This window comes from Heterodontus francisci, chromosome 5, assembly GCF_036365525.1.
Source record: "Heterodontus francisci isolate sHetFra1 chromosome 5, sHetFra1.hap1, whole genome shotgun sequence".
NCBI lineage: Eukaryota > Metazoa > Chordata > Chondrichthyes > Heterodontiformes > Heterodontidae > Heterodontus > Heterodontus francisci.
The window spans coordinates 70,500,996-70,527,979 of record NC_090375.1 but is presented as its reverse complement, the minus strand read 5'-3'; the positions used below and the strand labels follow the sequence as shown (position 1 = coordinate 70,527,979).

Here is a 26,984-nt window from a genome sequence, read left to right as displayed (position 1 = left end):
CACCACTGTGTTTGGGGGGAGGAAAATCACCACAATTCATGATTGCTAACCAGGAGACCAGATGGAAGTACATGGGTAAGAATGGGATTGTGCTAGAGGATAGAGGATTGGTTAACGGACAGGATGCAAAGAGTGGGCAAAAACAGGGCATTTCCAAGTTGGCAGGCAGTGGAGTGCTGCAAGGATCCATGCTGGGACCTCAGCTATTTACAATCTATATTAATGACTTAGAGGAAGAGACAGAGAGTAAGGTATCTAAGTTTGCTAATGATACAAAGGTAGGTGGAAAGTTAAGCTGTGGGGGTGACACAGAAAGGCTGCAAAGAGATATAGACAGGTCATGTGAGTGGGCAACAAGATGGCAGATAGAGTATAATGTAGGAAAGTGTGAAGTTGTTCACTTTGGTTGCAAGAATAGAAAAGCATAATGTTTTTTGAAAGGTTTGAAACTTGTGAATGTTGATGTTCAAAGAGACTTGGGTGTGCTTGTACAAGGAATGCAGAAAGTTATCATGCAGGTACAGCAGGCAATTAGGAAAACAAATGGCATGTTGGCCTTTATTGCAAGGGGATTGGAGTACAGGAATAAAGAAATCTTGCTCCAATTGTAAGGGTTTTGGTGAGACCACATCTGCAGTACTGTGTGTAGTTTTGGTCTCCACATTTAAGAAAGGATATACTTGCATTGGAGACAGTACAGCGAAGGTTCACTAAATTGGTCCCTGGAATGAGGGGGTTGTCCTATGATGACAGACTGAGTACATTGGGCTTATACTCTCTGCAGTTTAGAAGAATAGGAGGCAATCTCATTGAAACATACAGGATTCTGAAAGGGCTGGATATGGTAGATGCTAAGAGATTGCTTCCGCTGGTCGGGGAATCTAAAACACAGCAGCACAGTCTCTGGATAAGGGGCCCATCATTTAGGACTGAGATGAGGAGAAATTACTCAAAGGGCTGTGAATCATTGGCATTCTCTAGCTCGAGGGTTGTGGATGCTCCATTGATGGAGACATTTAAGGCTAGGATAGACAGAGTTTTGGTCTCTCCGGGGATCAACGGATATGGGGAGCTGGCAGAAAAGTGGAGCTGAAGCCCACAGATCAGCCATGATCATACTGAATGGTGGAGAAGGCTCGATGGGTCTTCTCCTGCTCCTATTTCTTGTGCTCTTGTGGGCTACACTGCAGTGCTCTGTGGTCAAGAGCATCTAAACATTCCCTGTCTCGGCTTGCATAATTAATGACCATTTGGGCAGAGCTACCCAGCAAGCAGTAACCATTTCAGGGGATGGGGAGGGGAAAGGAATGAAGAAAATAGGCAGTAAATGGAAAACAAAAGAAAATGCTCAGGTGCAGTGTCACAAGGTCAATGTGAAGCAAATGCATAATTTTTGGAATGCATACTAATGATATTAGCTTGTCTGCAAACAAAAAAGATAGGATGCTTTTCTACAGGAAAAAATAAATTCATGATGCTCCAAAAATCTTGCTCAACATGACTTCCTGAAAACATCATACACAAAAAAAACATGAAAAGTAATAAAACTTCTGAAAAGGAAGCTGTTCAAAATAAATAAAAAAGGCCCATGTGTTAAATAACTGTTTATGAAGTATCTAAGCCAGTAACAAACATAATTATACACTGGTAGATTTCAAACAGTAACCTGGGAACTCAAGACATTATTATGCTGATCCTACATTTTATTTTTTTGAATCAATCCAAACTTTTAAAAACATTTTTCCCATTCCACAGGGCTACAAAACTGTCACTCTGCCTTCTTCAGCCAAGTAAATCGAGTGGCTAATCTTCCATTTCTGCTTACAGCATTATAGTTGACCAACAGGAACTAGACATTACACATGGGACTGGATTTTGTGCTGGAGGCGGGGCTCCCAGCGCCAGGCCGAATAGGCGGGGAAAACACTGCCTTTGCATTTTTTCAGCCCCCGGAGCGATCCCTTTACAGACTTAATCAGGACGGGATCTCAGCAGTATCGGCAGCGCAACTGGGAGCGGTGGTCACTGCCGGTACTGCAGAGGCATCGGCCTCCAAGCCCAGCGATGGAACCCCAGAGAAGAGATAGGTGAGGCAGGGTTGCCAGGGCCAGTCCAGAAAGCGCCCGTGAGGGAAGTGGTGGGCGGGTATTCAGTCCAGGGGGAGGTGGGTCCCAGGGGGATAGTTCCCGGTGGGGGTCCTCCGTGTGCCACAAATTGCCGAGGACGGAGGGATCCCCCCCCCCCCACAAGCCCGCAAATAGGGTGCCTCATTTTCCAATGCATTCTCTCCATGTAGCAGAGGCCCCCTCCACCCCGCAGCTGCTAAGATCCCAGCAGTGCTGGGAAGAGGCCTTTTATTTGGGCTCTGGGCGGGAAGGTCATCGTCGGCCTATCCCATCTCTGGGAGAATCGGAGCCGAGATCCCTGGCATCGGATTCTGCCCCGATTCCCCGGCCACCCCCGGCCAGCCATGAAACCAGCCGTCGGGATGAGAACAATATCATTAAGGGGGATATTTTCCAGGTAAGGGGAGGCAGGCTTGGGCACAGGCAGGGACTTAAATCCTCTGAAATTGATGTCAGGTCAGGATCCCAACATCATCCCACTCTCTTCTGGATTTCTGTGGGGCAGGGTTGATGGCGAATGGGGAACCCTGTTGGATCTGTCAGGTAAGTTACTAAGATAATAAAAAAAACAATTAAGATCTGTTTTCGCCCTCTTTTCTGGATTTCCCAGCCAGAGATCCTGTTTCCCAAACTGTCAGCAACTCGGCAGGGCCACCATGATGAGTGCATAGCGGGAAGACATTCTTCAGTGAAACTGACAAGCTGGGAATGCTTTGACCATTGAAACTAAAGTGCTCCAACCGTGGCCATTGAGAGATTGCTGTTCAAAGCACTTCTTCTCTCAGAGAATGCTTTCACTGCTTAATTTGTTGGAAGGCGCTTCACCTGTCTAGCACTTTACTTACCTTCAGCTGCAGTTCTCTGTTGCCAGCCTTCATCATGGCATGGGAGTAGCTCATACAGCTCCATTTTGCACCTCTGAAGATGGGTAAAAACAGAAACCACACCACTGCTAACAGCACCAGCAACAGCAGCAGTCGCAACACCAGCAGCAGCTCTTTAGCCGCATGCCCCTCCACAGGGCACAGGAGATGGACATCAAGATCCAGCTGGAAGGAGGCAAGACCCCGACAGAGAGTCTACAGGCAGAGAATCAACTCTCTCGACATGTCTTAGTAACAGGGGGCACAGTCTCTCATGGCAGGTTATTGCTGACATCTGCAGCCTCCTGGAACAAGACCTCCTTCCCAGTGGAGCAGGTGGGCATGCACTGCCAATGGCCAATAAGGTGCCTGTAACTGAAAGGCTAACTCCACCCCCTACCTTCCCTGTTACAGTAGGGACTAAGTCCAGAAGATTCGGCCCTAAGATTTACCCTAGTCTTATTATCCAGAGATGGATATCTCTTACACTTAAAACATTGTATCTCTGGAGGTCAATGCAAACAAATCCAATAACAGCAAGCATTGTTTTAGTATCTATTGAAACTGGAATTAAACCTGGTTTGAGAATCTACCATCAGCTATTGTAGTTTTCCCGCACATGCCCTCCTTGATCCATTGACTGGAATTCCAGCTTAATTGCGACAGATTTCTGTAATCTATTCCAAGCATTTAATTCTACAAATGCTTCAGAAAATAAATGATGGTCTATGTATATAATAATCATTAGCTGGTAAATAAAAAATTCTTGAAAAATCAATTGAGAAACTTATTTAAAAGAAAGGTAGTTGAATCTAATTATCCAGAAAGTAGGTGGTGGAAGAAAGAGATCACCCAGACAACTCACTTTTCTGGACTGTTTTATTAAAACCGTGTCAGCCTGAATTTACAGTAGTACCATGCTTGGTGCTAGCATTCATGGCTCAGAGTCAGAAGTCTCACACCAAAGACTTGAGCACAAAATCTAGCTTAACATTCCAGTGCAGTGCTGGGGGAATGCTGCATTGGCAGAGGTGTCTGTAAACCGAAGTCCTTTCTACCCTCATGTGAATGCAAAATATCCAAAGACACTGTTTCGAAGAAGAGCAGGGGAGTTCTCCCCAGTGGCCTAGCCAAAATTTATCACTCAACCAACATCCCTAAACAGATTACCTGATCATCATCATATTTCTGTTTGTGGGACCTTGCTGTATGCAAATTGACTTCTGCATTTCCTACACAGCGACAGTGACTAGATGTCAAAAAGTACTTCATTGGCTGTAAAACACTTTGGGATGTACTGATTTGGGAAAGGTTCTCTAAAAATACATAGGAACATAGTAACAAGAGTAGGCCATTTAGCTCATCAAGCCTGCTCTGCCATTCAATGAGATAATAAGATCATAAGTAATAGGAGCAGGAGTAGGCCATTCAGCCCCTCAAGTCTGCTCCGCAATTCAATAAGATTGTTGCTGATCTGATTGTGGCCTTAATTCCACTTTCCTGTCTGCCCCCATAACCCTTGACTCCCTTGTAGATGAAAAATCTGTCCAACTCAGCCATGAATATATTCAATGACCCAGCTCCACTGTTCTCTGGGGAAGAGAATTCCAAAGGTTAATGACCCTCTGAGAGAACAAATTCCTCCTCATCTCTGTCTTAAAAGGGAGACCCTTTATTTTGAAACTGTGCCCCTTAGTCCTAGATTCCCGCATGAGGGGAAGCATCCTCTCAGCATCTACCCTGTCAAGTCCCCTCAGAATGTATATGTTCCAATAACAACAGCTCTCATTCTTCTAAACTCCAATGAGTATAGGCCCAACCTGCTCAACCTTTCCTCATAAGACAGCCCCTTCATCCCAGGAATCAGCCTAGTGAACCTTCTCTGAACAGCTTCCAAAGCAAGTATATCCCTCCTTAAGTAAGGAGACCAAAACTGTACATAGTACTCTAGGTGTGGTCTCATCAATAACCTGTACAGTTGTAGCAAGATCGTGACTGATCTGTAATCTAAATCCATATACCTTCCTTTGCCGCAAATCCCTTTAAACCTTTGGTTCGCAAAAATCTATGAATCTCAGTTTTAAATTTAACTATTGATCTAGCATCAATTGTCATTTGTGGAAGAGAGTTCCAAACTTCGACCACTCTTTGCACACAGAAGTGTTTTCTAATTTCACTCCTAAATGGTGTGGCTCTAATTTTAGACTACGTCCCCTAGTCCTAGACTCCCCAACCAGCAGAAATGGTTTCTCTTTTAGCGACCCTAGCTGTTCCCCTTAATATCTTGAAAACTTTTATCAAATCACTCCCTTAACCTTCTAAATTCCAGGGACTACAACCCTAGTTTGTGTTATCTTTCCTTGTATTTTAATGCTTCCAGTCCAAATACGCTTCTGGTAAACCTGCCCTCCAATCCCTTTGTTAATTTGGATGAGTCCTTGACCCTGATTCAATAATAAATACCTTGGGATGTCTGGCATGCTGATCTCTTCCTGTACAGTAAACACTGATGTAAAATAATTATTCAAAATGTCCACCATTTCCTTACCTTCATTGACAATACCACCGTTATCAGTTTTTAAAGTGGCCCACATTGCTCCTGACCATCCTCTTTTTCCTAATGTAATTGTAAAAATTTCTGTTGATTTTGATTTCCATTGCAGGTTTCTTTTCATATTCCCTTTTTGTAGCTCTTACTGTTTTATCACCCTTTGCTGTTCTTTGTATCTTTCCCATTTACCAGGAACTGTGCTATTTTGTGCCTTTTTGTATGTTTTTTCTTTTAGTTTTATGTTGTCTTTTACTTCTTTAGCTGTCCATGACCATCTATTCTGGCAAATAGGGCTCTTGCCCCTTAGGGATATAAACTGGTTCTCTATCGCATTGTTATTTTTTGAACACCACTCACTGATCTTCTCTTGTTTTACTCAGAGAGACTTAGGTGTGCTCATACAAGGAACAAAGGAAGTTAGCAGGCAGGTAAAGTAGGCAATTAGGAAGATAAACGACATGCTGGCTTTTATTGCAAGGGGATTGCAGTACAATAGTACAGGGCTTTGTTGAGACCACATCTGGAATACTGGGCTGGATTTTGTGGAAGAGGCGGGGCTCCAGGTGCCAGGTCAAAAGGTGCCAGGAACTCTGCCTTGGCCTTTATGTGCTCCCCAGAGCAACCCTCCGGTGTTTTGAAGTCTAAGCGTCCTGTGTCAGGATCCTCTACTTGCTTCCGAGAGTTGCCAGCCAATCAGAGGACCAGCAGCTCAGCAGTATCGGCAGCACCACCGGGAGCGGTGGCCACTACTGGTGCTGCAGAGGCCTTGGATCCAGGCCCAGCGCTGAAATCCCTGACCTCAGGTAAATGAGGCGGGGTTTCTGGGGATAGGCGGAAGACCCCAGAAAGGGTGGGCGTGAGGTCCAGGGGGAGGGTGGGGTCATGGAGTTGTAGGTTTTGCCAGCGGGAGTCCTCCATGGGCCAGATTGCCCACGCCTCATTTTACAAGGTGCCCTCCCTGCATGGTGGAGGCACCCAAAACTGCTGCTAAGATCCCAGCAGTGGCGGGAACATGCCCTTAAGTGGCCATTAATAGGCCACTTAAGGGTCTCAATTAGTATCTGGGTGGGAAGGCCGTCGTTGGCCTATCCCACCCCCCGCAAAATTGCTTGGCAACGGAGCGGTGATGGGCTCTCCACCCCCCGCCGCAATTCTATGGGACCCCCCCGCCTCCGATCCTGCTCGGCAGAGGGGCCCCATAAAATCCAGTCCACTGTGTGCAGTTTTGTTCTCCATATTTAAGGAAGGATATACTTGCATTGGAGGTGGTACAGTGAAGATTGACTAGATTTGTCCCTGGGATGGGAGGGTTGTCCTATGACGAGAGGCTGAGTAAATTGGCCTTTATTCTCTGGAGTTTAGCAGGAAGAGGGGTGATCTCATTGAAACATACCAGATTGTGAAGGGACTTAATAGGGTAGATGCTAAGAGACTGTTTCTGTTGGTTGGGGAATCCAAAACACAGGGACACAGTCTCAGGATAAGGGGCCCATCATTTAGGACTGAGATGAGGAAAAATTACTTCAATCAAAGGATTGTGAATCATTGGAATTTTCTAACCTAGAGGGTTGTGGATGCTCCATCGTTGAATGCATTTAAGGCTAGAATAGACAGATTTTTGGTCACTCAGAGAATCAAGGGATATGGGGAGCGGGCAGGAAAGTGGAGTTGAAGTCCAAAGATCAGCCATGATCATATTGAATGGCAGAGTAGGCTCGATAGGCTATATGATCTACTCCTGCTCTATTTCTTGTGCTCTTGTACTCTGTTTACTGTGTACAGTCCCTGTCGTGTTCCATTGAAGTCAGCCTTACCTACATCTAGAATCTTAGTAGCTGTTCCATGTTTCTCCCTTTTAAACATTGCGTTGCACTCAATGTTGTTATGATTGTTTTTGGATAAACGTTCACTCACTGTCAGGCTGTTAACTAAATATGAATCATTACTCATTACTGAATCTAATATGGCATGCCTCCTTGTTAACTCTAGGACAAATTGCCATAGAAAACTATCCCAGACAGACTCAACAAATTCGCTAACTTTCTAAAATGTGCTGGTTTGCTTATCCAAATCTAAATAAAAGTTAAAATCCCCCAGTAAAACTACTTTGCTACATGCTTGTCTAATCTCTGCAGTTATAAAATCTACCACTTCACAGCTGCTACTGGGGGCCTATACACAACTCCTACTACAGTCTTAAATCCTTTTCTATTTCTGAATTTGACCCAAAAAGTCTCCACTTCCTGCTACCTCTCATATCATTAAAGTGATTGCATCCTTAATCCCTAAGAATACTCCTCCCTCTCTACCATTTTCTCTATCTTTCCTGTAGACCTTATAACCTGGTGTATTTAGTTTCCAGTCCTGACTGGCTGGTAAGCATGTCTGAATAATGGCTACCACATCATAGTTCAAGTTGAATTTACACCTGCAATTCATTCAGTTTGTTCCTTATACCCAGTGCATTTGTATAAAGAATGCTTATTTGGGCCACAGACCCTAAACTGTGCTTTTGATCTAACTTTTTACTCGTACATTTCTTATTTCTCACTCCTGGTTTAATTACTTTGCATGTTTTAGTTTTCCCTTTACATGCAGTGCCTAAAGCACAATCCTGACTATGACTCGACTCTCTTCCCTTTTGTTCATTTTAAAATTAATATTTACACTACCTTTTCCAACTGAGCCCTCCCCCGTCCAAGTCTTTCTTTTCTTTTCAAACATTTCTGTATTGTTGGAATTTTATTTTTCATCGTGCATATATAAAGCACTTTTAATGTAGAAATGTCCAGGCATTTCACAAGATAGAAATAAATGGTTGTTGGATTTTATAGCCCCCACCCCCCCATATCAGGCGTTGTGGTGGCAGGCGGGGAGCGAAAAATGCCTCCAGCAGAGGCCCGCCACAGGCCTCAATGCCAGAAAGGCCCAGCCTGATATTGCCGGCGGCATTGCAGGGCATTGCATCATCATATGCAGGGCGGCTGCCTCCACACCCCCTTTCCCCCTCCCCGCAATCATGCGGCGGGAGCATCCTCGGCAACACCGTGAATGGCTTCAACGGGTTTCTGCGCAGGCGCCATTTTTAAAGGGCTACCAGCTCTGCAAAGAAACTGCAGTGTTGACCCCTTCCCCCAACCCCCACAACACAACAAATGCAGAGGTTCCCCAGCTCATTGGCACCAGCTTCCCCTGGACAGGAAAGTGAAGGTGCGCGAGTGTCGCCCATCGCGCTGACGATCCGGAACTGCAGGCAAGATCGCTCTGGTTTTCATTTTAATTCATGCAAACAGGTATTTTAAATATGTACAGTCGGGTTCAGCCACAGAGCTTCCCCGCAACCTGGAAGATCGGGCCCAGCAATCCCGGCGCCGGGTTCCATGGCAGGCCGCTCCTATCTTTTGGCCCCTCCCACCACCACGAAACCCGATCTCAGGCTGGGAAAAAAATCCAGCCCTCTGGTTCATTTAGATTCAGGAACATGCATGAAACTTTCAGGTACCCCACACAAAATAAGGAATTTATTCATGTACTCCACATCTGAACCCTTATCAAACCTTTACAAACAGAAACTCTGCCAGCCTTTACACAAATGCGCGTACTGGTATTACACAAGTTATTCGGCAGAAAAGACTATGGGCTGAATCCAGCCCGCGTGGGCTGCAAGTCGCGGAGTCGACGCAATCCTAAGCACGGCAGCTCATTTAAATAGCAGGGGCGGGTCGCCACCCCCGATCGCTTAGAAGGGCAGGCTGTCCCCGGCAATGGCATCAGCTACTTGTGGGCAGGCGCTGTCGCCATTTTTAAAGGGCTTTGATCCCTACTGTTAAATTTTACTATTTAAAGTTAAAGTGAATGAAAAAAAATTTAATACATTTATTTTTCCCCTCTCCCACCCCCCCAATAACAATTAAATTAATGATGTGCCCTCTCACTCCCCCAAAACAGTTATCTTGTCCACCTGACCTTCTCTGCCCCCCCACAAAGTGTATAAACTTTAATCGAAAACCCTGCCCACCATCCTCTACACCAATGATGTCATTTTGACCCCACTCCCCCACTGAGAAACTTACCTCCTCCTGCCTCCGCACCACTGTTCCGCCTTGTTTCCCTGGGCGGGGATCCGAAAGCGCAGGAGTGCCGGCCAGCGACAGGAAGATTGCACCGGGACAGAAGATGGTGTTGTAATTATAATTAATGCACTCATTTTAATTTAGTTGAATCTTTAAATGGGGGTCCCATTGCCAGCAACGGGGAGGCTTCCATGAGGCCGGGTCCTCCCAGTGTCGGGGTGCGTGGTGGCCCTCTCCCGGAGGGATTTCCACACCCCCAACCACCCGCCTGCCATGAACCTCAATGTTGGGGGGTCTGTAAAATCCAGCCCTCTGAATACTTAGTCAAGTTTAGTGTGTTATATCAAAATTTTAACAGCCGCCTTGAAAGAATGAGCCGGATATATTTATCAGATGCATTATTTGAAATTCAGAGGAAACTTATTTTTGCAGATTATTGTTTTTAAACATTCAAATTTCCAGTACCCAAAGAATGAATTCCATTTAAATGCTACAACAAACTAAGGAAGTGACAATAGAAAGTAGTGGGGGAGGGCAGAATCCCAGTACCAGAGAAAGTAATTATAATGGTGTCTAATATCTTTCCTGTAAATGATTCTCCATAACATGAAATAGAATCAAGAGTCTGTGGCTTACATTAGCCTAATGAAAACAAGACTTTAATGCATATTGTTACAGCTGGGATTGAATGCAGTTATTAAGGTCCACGTTCCCACAACCATATGGTTTTTGTCATTAATGTCTCCTTTGAGGAAAGGCACTAAAATTAGAAAAAAAGTTGCATCTTTGATTCCAGTGATCCCGATGAAATGATATGGTAACCATATGGCGTACAGCAGTGAGGGAAGATTCTGGAAGTGTCCTTGTATGCTTTTTGGCTTTTTTCACCGCCCGCCTGACCCTAAAGGGAGCTGTTTCCACGGTGAAAAAGTCAGTAATATTCACAAAGGAAACGGCATTTGCATGAAGCAATTCAAACACAGCACTTGTAGTTGCTTGGCCAAAAGCACGCAACAACGATGTGCTTTTTATTTAAAAAATCTTTAAAAACACCTTTAAGCTTTCAAAAAGATGCTCACATTTTAGAATGTTTGACTGCGGTGCAGGCAAATCCCAATTGGTCCATTTTGATTTCACGTGCCAGTTCTTAGAAAGGAATGCCAGTTTATGTAAGAAAATATGCACAAACAGAAGTATACCTCCAACAAGTCAGGCTTGGTGATTGACGCCATTTTCAATGTAGCAGTTTATTATTTAAAATCTGTCAGTGATTTATTGCTATGCGCCTGCCTATTCCTGTGGTCACTCTGTAGAGTTTGGTCAGTGTCTGCTCGTGGTTTAGTTGGAGAGGCTCTACAGCTGATCTTTCGGGGTTTTAATAATGAGTAATGTGCACCTAACTCCTGATGATACAATTTAGGGTCAATAGCAAGGGGAACAAAATAGACATCCAAATTCCTTCAGTCATTTGAAGGAGAAAGTGGGAATAGATTTTAAATCCTTGGTGGTAAACAGTCAGGTCAAATGCATGTTTCAGGAAATAATTTTGCAGATTTCGCAAATAGTATCAGAAGTTAAGCTATAAATTCAGACATGAATTTTGAACCCTTGGGATAAACTGGATCCCCCCACTGATATTATTTTCCTTTATTAAACATTACTTTCAGTTTTGCCAACAGATCCTTCACCAAACTTTAAAAAATGATTCATTGGACTGAATTTTATCAACCTGCTGCCGAAATCAGCGGCAGGCGAAAAAATGGTGGTCCGCCTGCGCGGGCCGCACACCAAACCGCCTGCGCGATTTCAAGCGCGGCGGCTCATTTAAATGGCCGGGGCAGGCACCCTCCCCCTCCCACCGATCGCGTGGAAGGGACGGGCTGTTCATCCCCGGCAATGGCGTCAGCTGCCTGTGCTCAGGCGCTGAAGCCATTTTGAAAGGGCTGTCAGTCCTACTGGGAAATTTGAATATTTAAAGCTAAATGGAATGAAAAAAAAAATACAGATCTTTTGCCCCTCTCCCACCACCCAAAGAACAATTAAATTAATTATTTGCCCTTCTCCCCCAAAACACTTACCTTTACCATCTGACCTTTCCCCGCAAACTGCACAAACTTTCACCTACAACCCTTCCCACCAATCCAGAGACCCATGACGCTAATTTGACTCCGTTCCCCCTCCTCCCACACTCATAAACCTACCTCTCCACACCCCGCCCTCCCTCCAAACTGATAAACCTACCTCCTCACACCCTGCCCCCCCAACAAGTGTTCCGCCTCGTTTCCCCGGATGGGGATCCGAAGGCACAACAGTGCCAACCGCCAAGATGAATATCACGGCAGGATATCAGGAGGCGGTGATATTCATTAATTCAGGTATTTTAATTAATTTATTTAAATTGCGGTCCCATCGCCGAGTAGCGGTGGGGCCACCACGAGGCATCGCCACCATTAGTAATATCGGGCCAGGCCCTGTCTGTGTCAAGGTCCATGGCGGGCCTCCTCTGGGCCCATCTTCGGGCCCCCCCTGCCACGGATCCCAACATCAAGGGTTCCATAAAATCCAGCCCAATGTGTTGAGTGCTACGAGACACTTTAACTTGATAAGGAATTATATAAATGCATGTATTATTGTAGCTTTTCAGTAAAAGGTTTTAACATGTACAGTATTGTCCACAATTCAGTAGGGAGAAAGAGGTTCAAAGGTGTAAGATAAATGAGAAATGTTGCAAATACCTTTAGAAACGGTATAACAAAAGGTCGGAGAGGGAAATTCGTAGCTTCTTGTAGTTTGGAATGAAATTCTTCAATTGTCAAGGTAGAATTCTGCAAAATAATTTTTTTTAAGTGAAAATATTTTCTTTTGCACCACATTCACCAAGCTAGCTAAACAAAACACATTTCTGCATTCTATTACTCATAAATATTCCAATTTAAATAAAATATTGACTGAGGACCTTTCAACACATACTGAACCCAGTACTAAAAGTGGTTGCGGCCATTGAGGCCATGTGTTCTTTGTAGTCACATTTTCACTTCTCTATTAGAAACGTCCATGAACAAAAGCTTCTCTTATAAGTTCCATTGCTTGATGCCATATATACTGCCTGGGGTGACTCTAAAATACAGATGTATTTCAAGGTTTGAATTCACCAGCGCGTTCAATATCTTCACAGCTTAACCCTTCAACCACTGACAATTTCCTGCTCTGACTGTTTGTTTTCTTATTGATTCTTTTGAAAAAAATAGGAAAAGGGGCAGTTTTACAGAAATTATAGCCTTGAAATTATGTTGTAGAATACCATAGCATATGAAATATTTTTTAGGTTTATTTAAAATCCTTTATTTCATTGCTTTAGCAGGGTATTAACCTGATAAATTAAAATGTGTTAAATCCTCTATTAAAATCAGAGAGGAATTTCAGGAAAACACGAAGTGTACATGATTATACTTATTGTACTGCAGCATCAGGTCCAAAATTTTATTTAAAAAGTGGAAATATAAATAATAAAGCAGTTGAAGATTATTTGAAACACAGATTTTTTATTTAAATTAAGTTTTTTGACGATGTAAATGAATTTAAATGTCTTAAGTTCAATGAATTTATTGACAGCGTTCATCTAAGTATTATTAGGAATGGGCAATTACTTTAGCTTTTACAGATTTTGCCTGTAATAATTTATAAATGTAAACAAGTTATGTGTTTACTTTACATATCAAGTTTTTCAATTGAAAATGAATCAACAAATGCATTTTCATAATTAGTATAAGCTCTATTGCTTCACCTACTTCAAACTATAACTTTATGTAAACTCACACAAATACTATTACACACACAACTGGATTCAGTCTGCTTTCTGTTCCTGAGGTCCTGCTGCTAAGAACATGACCATGCAGCCTAAATTACACTTATTTCACATAAACATTCTGATATTGCAACAACAAAGAAACAAACTCATGAAAGCTATCAAAAATACATAAGATGAGCAAAAAAAATGGTAATCTAAGAAACAGTAGATACAAACAGCAGGATCAGACTCTAGATTTGGAACATAACCTCTTATTATGGACACTGTGACACACTCTGGAGGCTAGGTAATAAAATACCTAATACAATACCTTATTTTAAAACCAAATGCATCTTTCATGTCAAGAAGAAAATATACACTTCTTTTCACTTAATCTGATGAATCCATTAGAAAGAGTAAATGAAATATTTTTTGTTCAGTTATTTTTCAGTCATTGTGCCCTAATGTTACTGTGGTGACAGATTATTTTTTAGAAGAACTATTCATTATTAAACCTGCATACTGATCACCAATAAGAAATACATGGTCCTATGCCAATATTGTAGCCATGTTTATATAAGTTCTGGTTTCCAAGAAAACAAGAAAAAAAACACACACATTACTAATGTTAGTAGAATGACAAACTGGGAAGAATGGCAGAGAATGTCTCAAAGGAATCAATGGTGTTCCAACAGTTAAAGATATACTATAGATGAGGAAAAGTGTGTTTCTAATTACCCTGCCACCAACCTCTATAAAACTCCAGGGCCATCTTAGTAAGAGCAATCTCACCACACATTTGTTTATTCAAGTTCCAAAGCACGATTGCAGACATTATTATGCATGGTGAACATTCCTGCCAGATGGGAAAACTGAGCTCATTTAGCTGTGCAATTAAGTTTGCAAAATATTCCCATTCCCAACAAAACTCTACAATAGTTTGCATTTACATGGACCATACTTTGTTCCGTAAACATTTGGGACACCTCAATGGATATATCAAGAAGCTCATTAGTAATACAAACATTACAATACATAGAGTAAATGGCAAGTATCAGTAATATTTACCACACAGCTAAGCGACATGAATTACAGTGCCCATGAGCAAAATCATTTCGCCGTGTAGTGATGAAAGAAAGAGGATTAATATGGGAAGCAAAAAACAAAATGGGTGTAGCACATAGGAATAAGGAATTACAATGTTTGAATGAAGAAAAATGGCACAGCGCGATAGTATACACACGACCATTTAACGACTGCACTTAAAAAATGTAAGAACAAAAAGATATGATGAGCAAGAAAATCGACCAACTGAAACAGATTGACCTAGTTTTTGTTACAATACAACATCCAGCATGAAATATCACAGTTCGCTGACAAGTTTGACACCCCACTTGATCTCAGGTGTCACTGGATCACCATTGCAGTATGTGAATTGAGAGGAGCATGTGGTACTAGGAATAAGCACTGAACCAAATTGCAACAAAAGTGACAGAAATTAGATCATTTAATTACTTATGAAATGATATGGCCTTATATTGGTTTTATTCTTTTTTTAAAAAGTGCTGGAATCCATCTCTTGGCAGTCTCATGATTTTTGGTGGTTTAATCACTGAATATTGATTTAATCCTCATTTCTTTTCCTTGTCTCACATGTTTCCCTCTGCTTTTACCCCCTTATTCATCTTTTCCATTGTTGTTGGTACCTCACCCTAGTAGCTATTCCTTATGCAATAACTTGGACAGTGATTGTTAACTGACTTTTCAATTATGAGGCCCATCATAAGAGGGTTCAATTATGTTCTCAGCTGACATCTGTATGGACAGATACTGAGCAGGGGTCAATGAGCAATAACTAGGAGGAAGAAATCTGGCAAGTTTTCCTCTCCTTAACTTGGGGTCATTGATGCCAATTGCTACGCCCTCTCTCTTCCAGAAATCAGCTATTTTCAAGTCAAGGATTGGACCAGAAGCATCCTGGATCTCAACGTGATTTAGTGCTGTTCCCCAGCCATCTGGTGCATTTACAACTAAACCAGTGAAGCTTTGTACTTTAATTCTGTACACCAGTTTTCAAGTGGAGAAGATACTCATGGTCCCTTCTTAGACTGGTAGAGAGTCTGTGTCAAATTCCTGCTACTCGCTTGTCAAGCAAGAGTCTTTACTTCCTGATAATCTAGTGTTGGTTGCAGTTATACTCCATTGCAGCTTAACTAGCTTTGATCACAGACCCACTGGATCATCTTTGAGACTTAACAAATATCCAGACCTTACAACTTCTGAAATCACCATTCTCCTGCTTATTCTTCAAAAAAGGCCAAAATGCCTATCCTCCTCTCATGTCAAATGCTATATTTTTAGTAAACAAAAATGTCTGCAAATCTACTCTTGCTCTGTGGTCATAACTTTGCCAATAAATGGGGTTTTGGAAGAGCTTCTGGTGAAATTATAGCAGCAGAGCAAGAGCTGCTAAGAAGAAATTCCGGGCAAATAATTCAGGATAAAGCCTCAAGAGGGAGCAAGCTGCCTATTCATAAAGTGTGGCAAAAATTGAAGGATGCATTAACCCCAATTATAGGGCAATACTGATAGAGACTGGAGAATGAGCTGCTTATTTTCTTCCCGTAACTCCTCGCAAAGGGGAATAAACAATAAATGTAACTTTTTGCAAAAGTCCTCAAATTGCAGTACAATGATAAGGATTCAGATACAATTCATAAAAACTTTAACCTCTGTCTAATAGATATTGGTTAAAATGTTGACATTTTCTTGCATATTCTATGTTTATTCCAGTATTATCCTTCAGTATTATCCTTTTCCATGAGGAAAAACAACCATAAGGCATTTGTTGTTAACATCCAATTCATAATTTAATGGATTCTCCAAGTAAAGAATTCAGAAAGCTAAGTCCTTATGTGGATGGCCTGCAGAGCCCAAACACTTAGATTTAATTCAGACCATACTACATGCACCATTTTTGTGAGGCTTTCTCAGGTCAATTTTCCCCTATGGGCACTAACTCAGCACTAGACACCCTCAGAGCACCTCAGGTGTGCTGCACCTGTGAAGTACACACATTTTCCAGCCCAGATGTACTACAAGTGCAAGCCCATCAAAACATCTGGGAGGAAATCAGAACACAGATGCACTCCTGGCTGCTGTCAGCAGGTCCTTCTGAACTGTTGCCAGGGAGTAACATCCTGAGGTCTTTTGACTGTCTTTGGGGGATAGCGGGGAGGCGGGGGGGGGTGCGTAGGACAGAGAAATTTAACAGTTAACAAAGATTTAAGAACTGCCTGATTCCCAGAGACTCTTCAGGAGCTCCAAGGTAGGCCTTTGCCACAGATTTTATCAGGTGTCAAATGGAAACTGACATGGGAGGTTGGGAACACTCACTCCATTACTCCATGCACAAACCCTGTTCTGAACCTAGGGGATGCCCAAGAAATCCTGGTGGGTTACAAATAAAGTGGGGGGTGGGGGGGGGGGGGGGGGGAATTGTGAGTCTTCACTCTGTGCTGCAGTGAAAAAAATCTATCCTCCAGTACCTTTCAATTAGTGGACCACTCAGCCACTTATTAGCAAGCCTCTTAGTGAATAATAACCATAAAGATACCATTCAAGGAATACTCAAGTTAATGCTGCTTTTATCACTCACTAAAACTGCTAAAATTAAACTGAACCAGTCAGCCATTTTTGTAGATTAATTTTGTGTAATTAAAGACACATAACAGCACCTCCCACAGAATTGTTACAACACAGAAGGAGGCCTTTCGGCCCTTCGTGTCCGCACCAGCTCTCCGAGTGAGCAATTCACTAGGCTGAATTTGACCAGCCCCTCGACATTGGGGGTCATGGTGAGGGGGGGCTGTAAAGTACTTGGGGAAGAGGCCCCCCACGCCCCACGATGCCAAGAAGGCCCTGCCGCATATTACCGGCGGCGGCGAGGCCTCAGTGCGGCCCCCCCCCCACCAGCAAGCGGCGGGACCTTCATTTCAACATCAAAATTCATTAAAACGAAATGCAGATTAACTGACCTGCTCACGGTGGCTGTCCCACGCTGATTTTACCACCGCCAGCCGCAAATCGCACGCCTTCGGAAGTCCGTACGGAATTCCAAGGCTAGACACTGGTAGGGAGGGGGCAGGACTGGAAATTTCAGGGCGGGAGGGGCGGGGAAGCTTTTATTGGCTGTGGAGGTGGTGGGAAGGGGTTGAAGGGCAAATGTTACGAGGTTGGGGGGAAAAGTTCACAAAGTCAATAAAGTTTATTCAGGAGTGGTGGCCCAAAAACAGACATTAGGGGGTGAGTTGAAAGAGCCTCCAGGTCTCAATAACATTTTGAAATGACGTGTAAATGAATTCCCCTTTAAATATTTAAATTTCATCCAAGGGCTCGAAGCCCTTTAAAAATGGCGGCAGCACCTGCGCAGTGGCACCGGACGACCATCATCGCGGGGCTCTGCGGCGGCCACACTAATAAAATTCAGCCCACTGAGTGCCATTCCCCGTCTTCTTCCCAGAACCCTGTACATTCTTCCTTCTCAGGTAAACATCCCAGTTAAGTTATAAATTAACTGTTGGAATTATAATTTTACTTTATATTTCAAATAAGTGAGTTCAGCGGCAAAAGAAATGCCTACTCTGGAAATGTGGATTCTTAGAGTTGCTCCCATATTGGTGTTTATAGCACTTATTGTTATAATAAAAGAAATGTAACCTGAACTTGAAATTGAGCACAACGGGAATAGCCTGCAGCTGGGTGAGTAACCAGGGTGCATGAGTCATGTGGGCAACAGATTAGACAGCCTGGGCTTGAAACTAGAAGTAAATACAAGCCAAATTCTTCTCCCTGGATAATGGCCATCAAGAGTATTCAAGACTTTCACAGCTATGAATTCTCATGAGCTTTTACTTCAATAAGCACACACTAATTGGGCTGGATTTTGTTGAGGTCCCGTCTTCGGGAACCGTGGCGGGGGTGTGGCAGAAGATTGAACCAGCAGCGGCCCACCACAGAGCCCGACGCCAAGAGTTACCATTTCAGGTCAGTGACCCTTCATCAGAAGGGCATCAATAATAATCCAGAGATCCAGGCTAGTCTGCTGGGGACATGGGTTTAAATCCCACTATAGCAGATGGTGAAATTTGAATTCAATTAATAAATGTGGAATTTTTAAAAAAAGCTCATCTAATGGACCATGAAACCATTGGTGTAAAAACCCATCTGGTTCACTAATGCCCTTTATGGAAGGAAATCTGCCGTCCTTATCTGGTCTGGCTTACACATGACTCCAGACCCACAGCAATGTGGTTGACTCTTAAATGCCTTCTGAAATGGCCTTGTGAGCCACTCAGTTCAAGGGCAATTAGAAATGGGCAATAAATGTTGGCCTAGCCAGTGATGGTCACATCCCATAAACGAATAAAAAAAGCATTGCATTCTAATGCAGTTAGTTTACCAACTTTACAAAATTACAAGTATACAAAATTATGAGGGCCATAGATAGGAAGAAACTTTTTCCCTTGGCGGAGGTGTCAATAACCAGGGGGCATAGATTTAAGGTAAGGGGCAGGACGTTTAGAGGCGATTTGAGGAAAAAACTTTTTCACCCAGAGGGTGGTTGGAATCTGGAACACACTGCCTGAAGGGATGATAGAGGCGGGAACCCTCACAACATTTAAGAAGTATCGAGAAGAGCACTAGAAATGCCATAGCATATATGGGCCGTGCTGGAAAATGGGATTAGAATAGATAGGTGCTTGATGGTTGGCACGGACACGATGGGCCGAAGGGCCTGTTTCTGGGCTGTATAACTCTAGTACTAACAATCTAAATGATGCATGTTACAGACACCATTCTTTATGACATATCCTTCCAAAAAGAAGTTAAAGTTAGTCCAATGGCTCAGTGCATATATGCATGATATGGGCTGAACTTTATGCAACTGGCAGGGGTCCAGACGCCAGGCAAGAAAGGCAAGGGGAACTGCACCTGGCGGTTTTGGGGATCCCCGGCAGCATTTAACAATGCACAGGCAAATAACTGCCCAGTGCCAGGGTCCCTGTGCCTTTAGGGATGGGGATCCTGCCTCTAAGAGCTGCTGGTCGATCAGAAGGGCCGGCAGCTGAGCAGTGCCACCGGGAGTGGTGGACACTACTGGAACTGCAGTATGCGCATGACCAGGAGCAGCCATGGAGCCTCAGACTGGGGTTAAGTTGGAACGGGCTCACCTGGGCTAGTCAGGCAGACCCTGGCCAGGGGTGGTGGGGTGGGGGCAGGATGTTGTGGGTGGGTTGTTGAGGGTGGAGGGAAGGGGGACGCAAGTGTTGGCACAGGGGCAGCCTTTGCTGCCGGGGCCCTCCATGGGCCATAGGTTGCCCAAGCAGGAGGGCATTCCTGCCCCACCATCCCACAGAGAGGCCGCCTGGGTTAACGGGGTGACCTCCCAATGAGGTGGAGGAGCCCCCCACCCCGCTGCTGGTAAAATGCCAGCGGTGGCAGGATGAGGCCCTTTAAGGGTCTCTATTGGCCTCTGGGCAGGAAGGCCATCCTCGGCCTTTCCCATCTCTGACTAAATTGAATGGCGTCAGGAAGGTGACAGACACTCTACCTGTTGCCTTCCCTTGCAGTTTTATGGGCCCTTCTCCGCCTCCCTGCCCATCCCTTGAGGGATGATAAAATTCAGCCCATAGTGCCTTATTCTGCAGCAAGTTAACTAATCACAAAGGGAGTAGCAGAGAGGGGTTCCACATTGGCTTTCAACTCCCCAAACTAAGGAAAGAGAAAATGAGTCAATCATCTCGGGTTCCCGCAAATGATTACAAAATCATATAGCACAGAAGAGGCCATTCAGCCCATCGTGCCTGCTCTTTGACAGAGTTATCAGTTTAGTCCCACTATTCTGCTCTATCACCACAGTGAAAATTTTTCCCTTCCTAAGTATATATCCAGTTTCCTTTCAAAAGTTACTATTAATCTGTTTCCACCACCCTTTCAGACAGAGCATTCTAGATCATAACAACTTGCTGCGTAAAGAAATTCTCCTCGTCTCCCCTCTGCTTCTTTTGCCAATTACCTTAATTCTGTGTCCTTGGGTTACTGACCCAACTGCCAGTGGAAACAGTTTCTTCTTATTTACTATGCTGATCACTAGCAGATGATCACCACTGGAAATGTTCTTGTGTGAATGTCAGGAGAAGATAGGAGCAGCCTGATTTCTGATGACTGCCACAGCCAAATAGCGCAATGCTCACTACTGAATGTGAGAATGGCCACCTAGTTGTAGTACTTGAAAGCTACTGATGGCTATGCAAAAATATGTACAAGTTCAAGTCACGGGGGGAGGTGAAATTGAACTTGAAATAGATGATAACAAAGCAGCAACTCATTTTACACCCAGTCTAATTTTTATGTTACAGCTGGGTGCAAAACAGGCCACTGTTTTGTTATTCCCCATTTTGCATCTATTTCAGCCCCGCTATCTTCAGGAACCAAAGTTGAGAGGGGGTGTAGGGGTTATGGGGGCAGCAGGAATAGAATAAAGAAAATCACAGTTGTGCACTGTGACCAGTTACTCCACATTACCAGCAGTAATAATATTCAAAGTGGACAATGTTTCAGACCATTTGATTTTTAGTCTCTCAGTCTGATCATTATTGTGTTGTCTATAAATAAAACGACTTATGTTGTGGCATACATACACAGTCTAATGTCACTTGTACCATGAGGTATGCATTCTCCCCTCCACTATACCCATTTAATACTGAGCTGGAGTTTTAAAGCCCTGTGTTTTTGGTGCAGGAATAATCTTGAATTGCACAATTGATCAAAACATTATGGCAGTTTTGTGGAGTTAGATGCCAGTAAAAGCGCAGAAACCAGAGAACTGCCTTTTTATATTAAAAACTCTTTATAATATGAGATGCATGGTAAAGAGCTTGAAACAATTTTGTATTCTCTACTTACCACTAACCCAAGCACCAAGGTTCGCACTCTCTCCCCAATTTCTGGTGAAATGTCATTGCCAAATTGTTGCAAGGTCGTTAGAAATCTCTTCAGCTTGCTGAGCTGTCGAGCACCGCAGGCTGGAGGCAGCTGCTGATTTACCAGTGAGGAAGAGGAAGAAGAAGTTCCATTGCTGAAGCCGTTTGGAGGAGATGATGCCCCATTCAATGCAGTGGGAGAGTGACTGCTTCCATTTGTTACTGTAACAAAGAGGAATAAAAATAAATGTTAGGTCTGTGTCTGTTGAGAATAGACTGTTCCACTCAATATTAACTACAAAGAAACCACGCTTTAAAAGCAATAACCTTGCAAACAATTACAGTGGAAATTTCTTCCACCATACGTTAAACAGGCTAGCAACAACTGTGTGCTGTGTAGCATGTCTTAGTTAAGTGTACAGCAAAAAGTTCCAGACCAAGAATTCTACTTCTTACATATGCTACACAGCACTGAGTAAGCACAGGCTGAATTCTACTTTGCTTTTGCTGGGGAGGACACATTCAGCATGGAAACATCTGAAAATAGCATTGTCAGTCTAAAGTAAAACAGGTGTACAGTTCCAATACTAGGCCAAGTATGAAGGTTATATTTATCTAAGCACCTGCCAGAAGAGCTCCAGTAAGACCATCAGGGTTAAAGCATTACAGGGATTAAAATAAATAAATAGATTTAACCCCAACACCACAACAGAAGTTAATTCAAAGGATTTTAGCTGTTCAGATTAACTTAGAGTATTCATTGCATAGGAAGCCCCAGAGGTGCCAGTTAATTTAATAGTACAGTATTCTCTATGCACCTGACATCTTGTGTACTCATATGATCTACTTTGTAATGCCACCAAATAGTTTCTCTCTTACCTGCTCTTCCTCCCCCTCCCCACCACGGTACAATACTTTCTGTAATTTTATGCAAAGCGAAAAGAGAATAGTAATGATAAAGACTAAAATAGATAAACAAGTCAAAACAGAATTTAAACTACAATATTTCCAATTACATGTTGTTGGTGTGAATGAGCTAGTTCGAGGTGCTCCTTGATTGGTTGGAGGAGGTGGCATTGTTGGAGGTGTCAACCTGGATTGTGTTTTTACATCTGCAGGAGAGTCTGGCATCGTGGAGCGCTTCTCAGTGCGATCTGTCTGAGGCAAAAGAGGATTGGTGTTATTCATTTTTCTTCTCCTGGGCATCAGTTGCTCAAGAAACTGTTAAATACTATCATTCCACTCCAAAAAGGAAATTCTAGTGGCCAAAAACTGTAATTTCATCTTTTAAGCATTCTCTGATCAAAACAATTGTAAGGAGGCATGTTGCAGATGGTGTCACCTCATTAGTAATGTGGAGAGATTGTCATTTTGTTCTTGGCTCAAGGACGTTAAGATGCTTCCTTAGTGCCAAGCATGATCCAAATTCCATTTCGACAGTCTCTTCTAATTCAGTACTCAAGTATTACCAAAAACAAAGATGAGGAGAAAAGGTAATGTAACAAAGCTTTTACTACCTTGTTTTTGCACCAACATTTAAAGAGCTAAGTTAAGATTTTAATCAGAACAAGCCCTGTAAATTTCTGTAACACATAACACAGTGTCTACTTCCTACCTTTTCTTTTCCTTCCCCAGTACAATGATATATTTCACCTTTTCTTCACAAATAATTCCCCCATATTTCACATCCTCTGTTACTTTCTTCCTTTGCAGCCTTTTTCCTTCTTGCCCTAATCTAGGCTTTCCTCACATCCAGAACTAAAGCAATCATTCTATTTTGCCCTAGCAAGAATGTTGCTGGATAGATAGAACCCAATTGTGGAAAGAATGGAGGCCAGCCAAGGTCTTGGATTTAAATGGATCCAAGTAAAGACTAAGGCTATGTTTAGGGCCTATGGTACTATGCATTTTATTTACAATGTTATTTTTTATCTGTAGTATCCATCATCACATACATATAACACATACCTAAATTATGGGATATTTGCAATCCTTGAACTGTGACTAAACATAGATAGTTTTTATGAAATATAATGCCTCTTTGTCTTGTAGGACAGCTCATAGCTAATTAAAATTAAATAGGAGTTTGCCTGTGCATTGTATAATTACTGTGAAATGTTATTTGATTTTTGTTTATTCCAGGAATTCATTGGTCACACACTTTACCACATTACTGGAAGCTAAGCAAAGTTTAAAAATAGGGCATAAATATTCGAATCAGTAATGCACTGGCCTGGACATTAGGCTACGTTTAATGCAATTTTAACTGAAAATGCTTTTTAAAAATCCACGTTAACTTTATGAAAGCACATAGGATCACAGTGTCAACATATATCCAGAGATTTACTTATTCCAAAATGTTTAAATTTGTTATCACTGCTTTTTCAGAAGATTAGAATCGTGAAACACAAAAAAGTCTCTCACTATTTGTGACTTCTTTATCCACTAGATTTTAATACAGTTACTTACAGTTAATACTTACAGGTTTTGCTATTTTCAAAAGACCATGACTAAATTCATATTTGCGGCCCAAGAAGCTTGCCAATATGATAATCATTTTCCAGCCTTCACTGCTCAGCAGTGCACCCTGCCTATTCACCTCAGTACCTCAAGTGATTAGAATCACATGGAAAAAATATTTTATAGTTCCTCTGCCCAAAACTAACAACCACATGTTACTGCAGAGAGAGCAGTGAATTCAGGCTCTCCTAAATAAAAGGAAAATATTCCTGACATGCTGGGGCAATGAGCTTGCCAGGGCTGGTTTGAGATAACAGTGGGAACTGCTAGCCCATCTGGTTTCCATTCTGCTAACACTCATGCTGTACTGTTAAAAAAGACTGTCCAGATAACCAGCTTCAAAACACATGGGAGAGAAGCCTGTGGAATTAATCTGTTACTTATACAAGAGGCTCATATCCCTCATGCTTAAATATCACAGCATTCTACAAGTACTGAAGCATAAACTGTAATTATAAATCTGAAATCATGTTACTTCTGTGTATCTCTACACTTTAGCACATACAATTAATCCTAATACAGAACTTCCTTAGGAAATCTTGAAAGCTATCCAAAATAGTCACCCAAGCATCTCCATCTGCAGCACAGCTCTGCTGAGGATTAAAACTGCCTCCCCAACCCGGCAGACACATGCTTCTACTGTACTGACAGTTTAGTGTCAGCCAGAAGGTTTCACGCACAGCCAACCTGCCCTGGATCATATGGAGCCAGAGCTGAGAGGTCCTCCAAATTATATGTAATGCCACCATCTGCAACTCATTCAGTGCTGTTTAGCGCAATCAATTCATGATGGAGATAATGTTGAAGTAATGGGCCAGTCTTAATCCATATCCAAAAAAAAAGCAAGCATCCAGTAAAGCTAGTGACTTGATGTAAACTCAGAAAATATGGTTTCAGTATTTGTAAATCAGTTCCATTTGTTCTGGGTAGCACAATCATTCTGAGCAATGATTTTTTTTTTAGCAAAGCTACAGAATGTGTACAAAAAAACCTTTTCTGCTCAAAATGCTAAAAATTTTTGCAAGAATACTTTATTCCAAATTGAAAAGTATAATCATGGGAATGTTAATTTAACTTTTCTCTCTTCCTCTAGAAACTGAAACACTTATTAGAAGTGAAAGCACAGTATTTTTTTAAAGAGTTTATCGGTTATGCATATTATTTTCAAATTAAAGGTTGTATGGCCAAGCATGAATGGAAACAAAAGTTCATGAGCAATAATGTGAAATCATTTCCATTTGAGATGATGGTACATACGACCTCGAGTCTGAATAGGTTAAAGACCAGTAAAAGACAGTGACAAAAAGATAAATCAAGCTTGCAAGTTTTTTTAATTGTTTAAATAGAAGCAGTCTAAAGATGACTGCCAAATTCCTTTATCTAATAGCCTTCAATATGTGAAAATCCTCAGTGTATGACGCTATATAAAGCAAATGGAATTACTTCACTAGACAGCCTATATTAATTATTCACTCTGTTTTAAACAAGGTGCTCTTTCATACAAGAGGCTGACTTAGTGGGGTCTGGTTTCCAGGGATTACAACAGTGTTCAAATCATGAAGTGATGTGTGCATTGTATCTCCAAAAGCAGATATTTACAGTTTTTGCATGATATGTTGAAACATTCAAGGAATCTTGCAAATGTTTGCTGAAATATTTCACATTACCCACACTCACTCCTACAGATTTCTCTGAATTTAACAGGCGAGTAGCCTGCTTTAGCAAAGCAACAGTACATCTTAATTACAAAGGCAGCATACTGTAATGAAGGTTAATGTTTAGAAATGTTATCACCAACCAAGGGGGATAATTGGAAATGTCCTCAATTGCAAATTAAACTTATGCTGAAATTTAAAGCCAATATGTCATGTTATGCCCAAATACCATGCACTGTGGTAGTTTGGGGTCTCTTCATTATGAATGCCTGGGAGTGCAGTGAAAAGCTTGCCGTGAGCCAAAAATCTTGGGATGATGGCTCTGTAACCAATGCTGAATATGTCTGACTTGTGACCCAACCCCTTAACTCATGCTGTTTGATAGTAATTATCTCTGTAATTAGAGGTTGGATAGGAGAATTGGTTTACGATTCTAATAAGCCACTGGTAAGTCTGATTACAATCCAACTTGTGTGTTTACATAAATAAGCAGATCCACCACTGCAGCAGATGCATGGGGTGCACGTCTCTTGTGGTGTGTAAAAAAAAAAAAATCTCGTCCTGTAGAACACAGGTGGAACATGCAAGACACGATCATCAAGATTCAAAGGCAGTCTTGGGAAGGAGAGCTCACTTGGTATGCAGGGGATGGTTTCTCGCCTTGAATACATTATGAACTTGCAGCACGCTAATATGCCATGCAATCATAAGCACCAGATGGAACAGTATGCAGTACATGTCCCATCAAACCTCTGCTTGTCAGGAAGATGTATTAGTGTCCCTGTACTGTTTTTTTTCCTGCAATCCCCCAGTTGTCCCCTTAGATTTTCACATTTCTTAGCATTCGGTTCCTCGATCCCTGAAGTACACATCCCCCGGGTTGCCTCATCTGTACCAGGTGGTTCCAAAAGTAGTTTTATTCCATTATATTAAATAAGGTGAGTGCTATGGGATTGCAGCAGGCTATCTGCACAGTGCCTGCGGGAGAGCTACCAATTGCTGTAGCACAAAAGCTTGCTCAGATATTGTTTTAAAGACAAGGTCAAAGGCCTTTTAATTTAATTCCAGCAAAACAAAAAGGTGGCAGCTTTCCTTTTCTAAGACTATTCTGCTAACTGAATTTTTGGAAACATGAAGCAAAGATCACCACCCTTTTATCGAATTCTGCGCCCTGTTTTAAAATTAATTCAGAGGGGGATAGCCATTACACTCCAGAAATATATTCCCTATTTGTTGCACTGCATTTTACATTAATCAAGCTGAATTTTACAGAATAGATGCGACATACAATACATTAACCTTTTGAATAGCAATTCCTAAGCAATCTTCACAGTGCATTTCTGTGCCTATCACGAATATCCACAGAAAGCTAATACTACAAAATAAAATGAAATGCATGAAACCACAAGGCAATATTTAGGCAA

The 26,984-nt window shown here is 42.3% G+C and overlaps 1 protein-coding gene across 10 annotated transcripts in view; it reads right to left on the bottom strand.

Moving 5' to 3' along the window:
- Positions 1-26,984, bottom strand: part of runx1t1 (RUNX1 partner transcriptional co-repressor 1) — an 84,860-nt gene that overhangs the window by 31,661 nt on the left and 26,215 nt on the right. For 5 of the 10 annotated variants that reach the window (XM_068031620.1, XM_068031613.1, XM_068031618.1 and 2 more), the window contains 3 exons: positions 22,402-22,539; positions 21,369-21,607; positions 12,349-12,438 (listed from right to left, as the gene is read on the bottom strand). In XM_068031620.1, the coding sequence (XP_067887721.1) occupies positions 12,349-12,438; positions 21,369-21,607; positions 22,402-22,516 (444 nt within the window). In that variant the 5' untranslated portion in view covers positions 22,517-22,539. Of the gene's footprint in view, positions 1-12,348; positions 12,439-21,368; positions 21,608-22,401; positions 22,544-26,984 lie in introns of all 10 variants that reach the window. The other 5 variants (XM_068031616.1, XM_068031614.1, XM_068031612.1 and 2 more) reach the window with 1 other exon arrangement.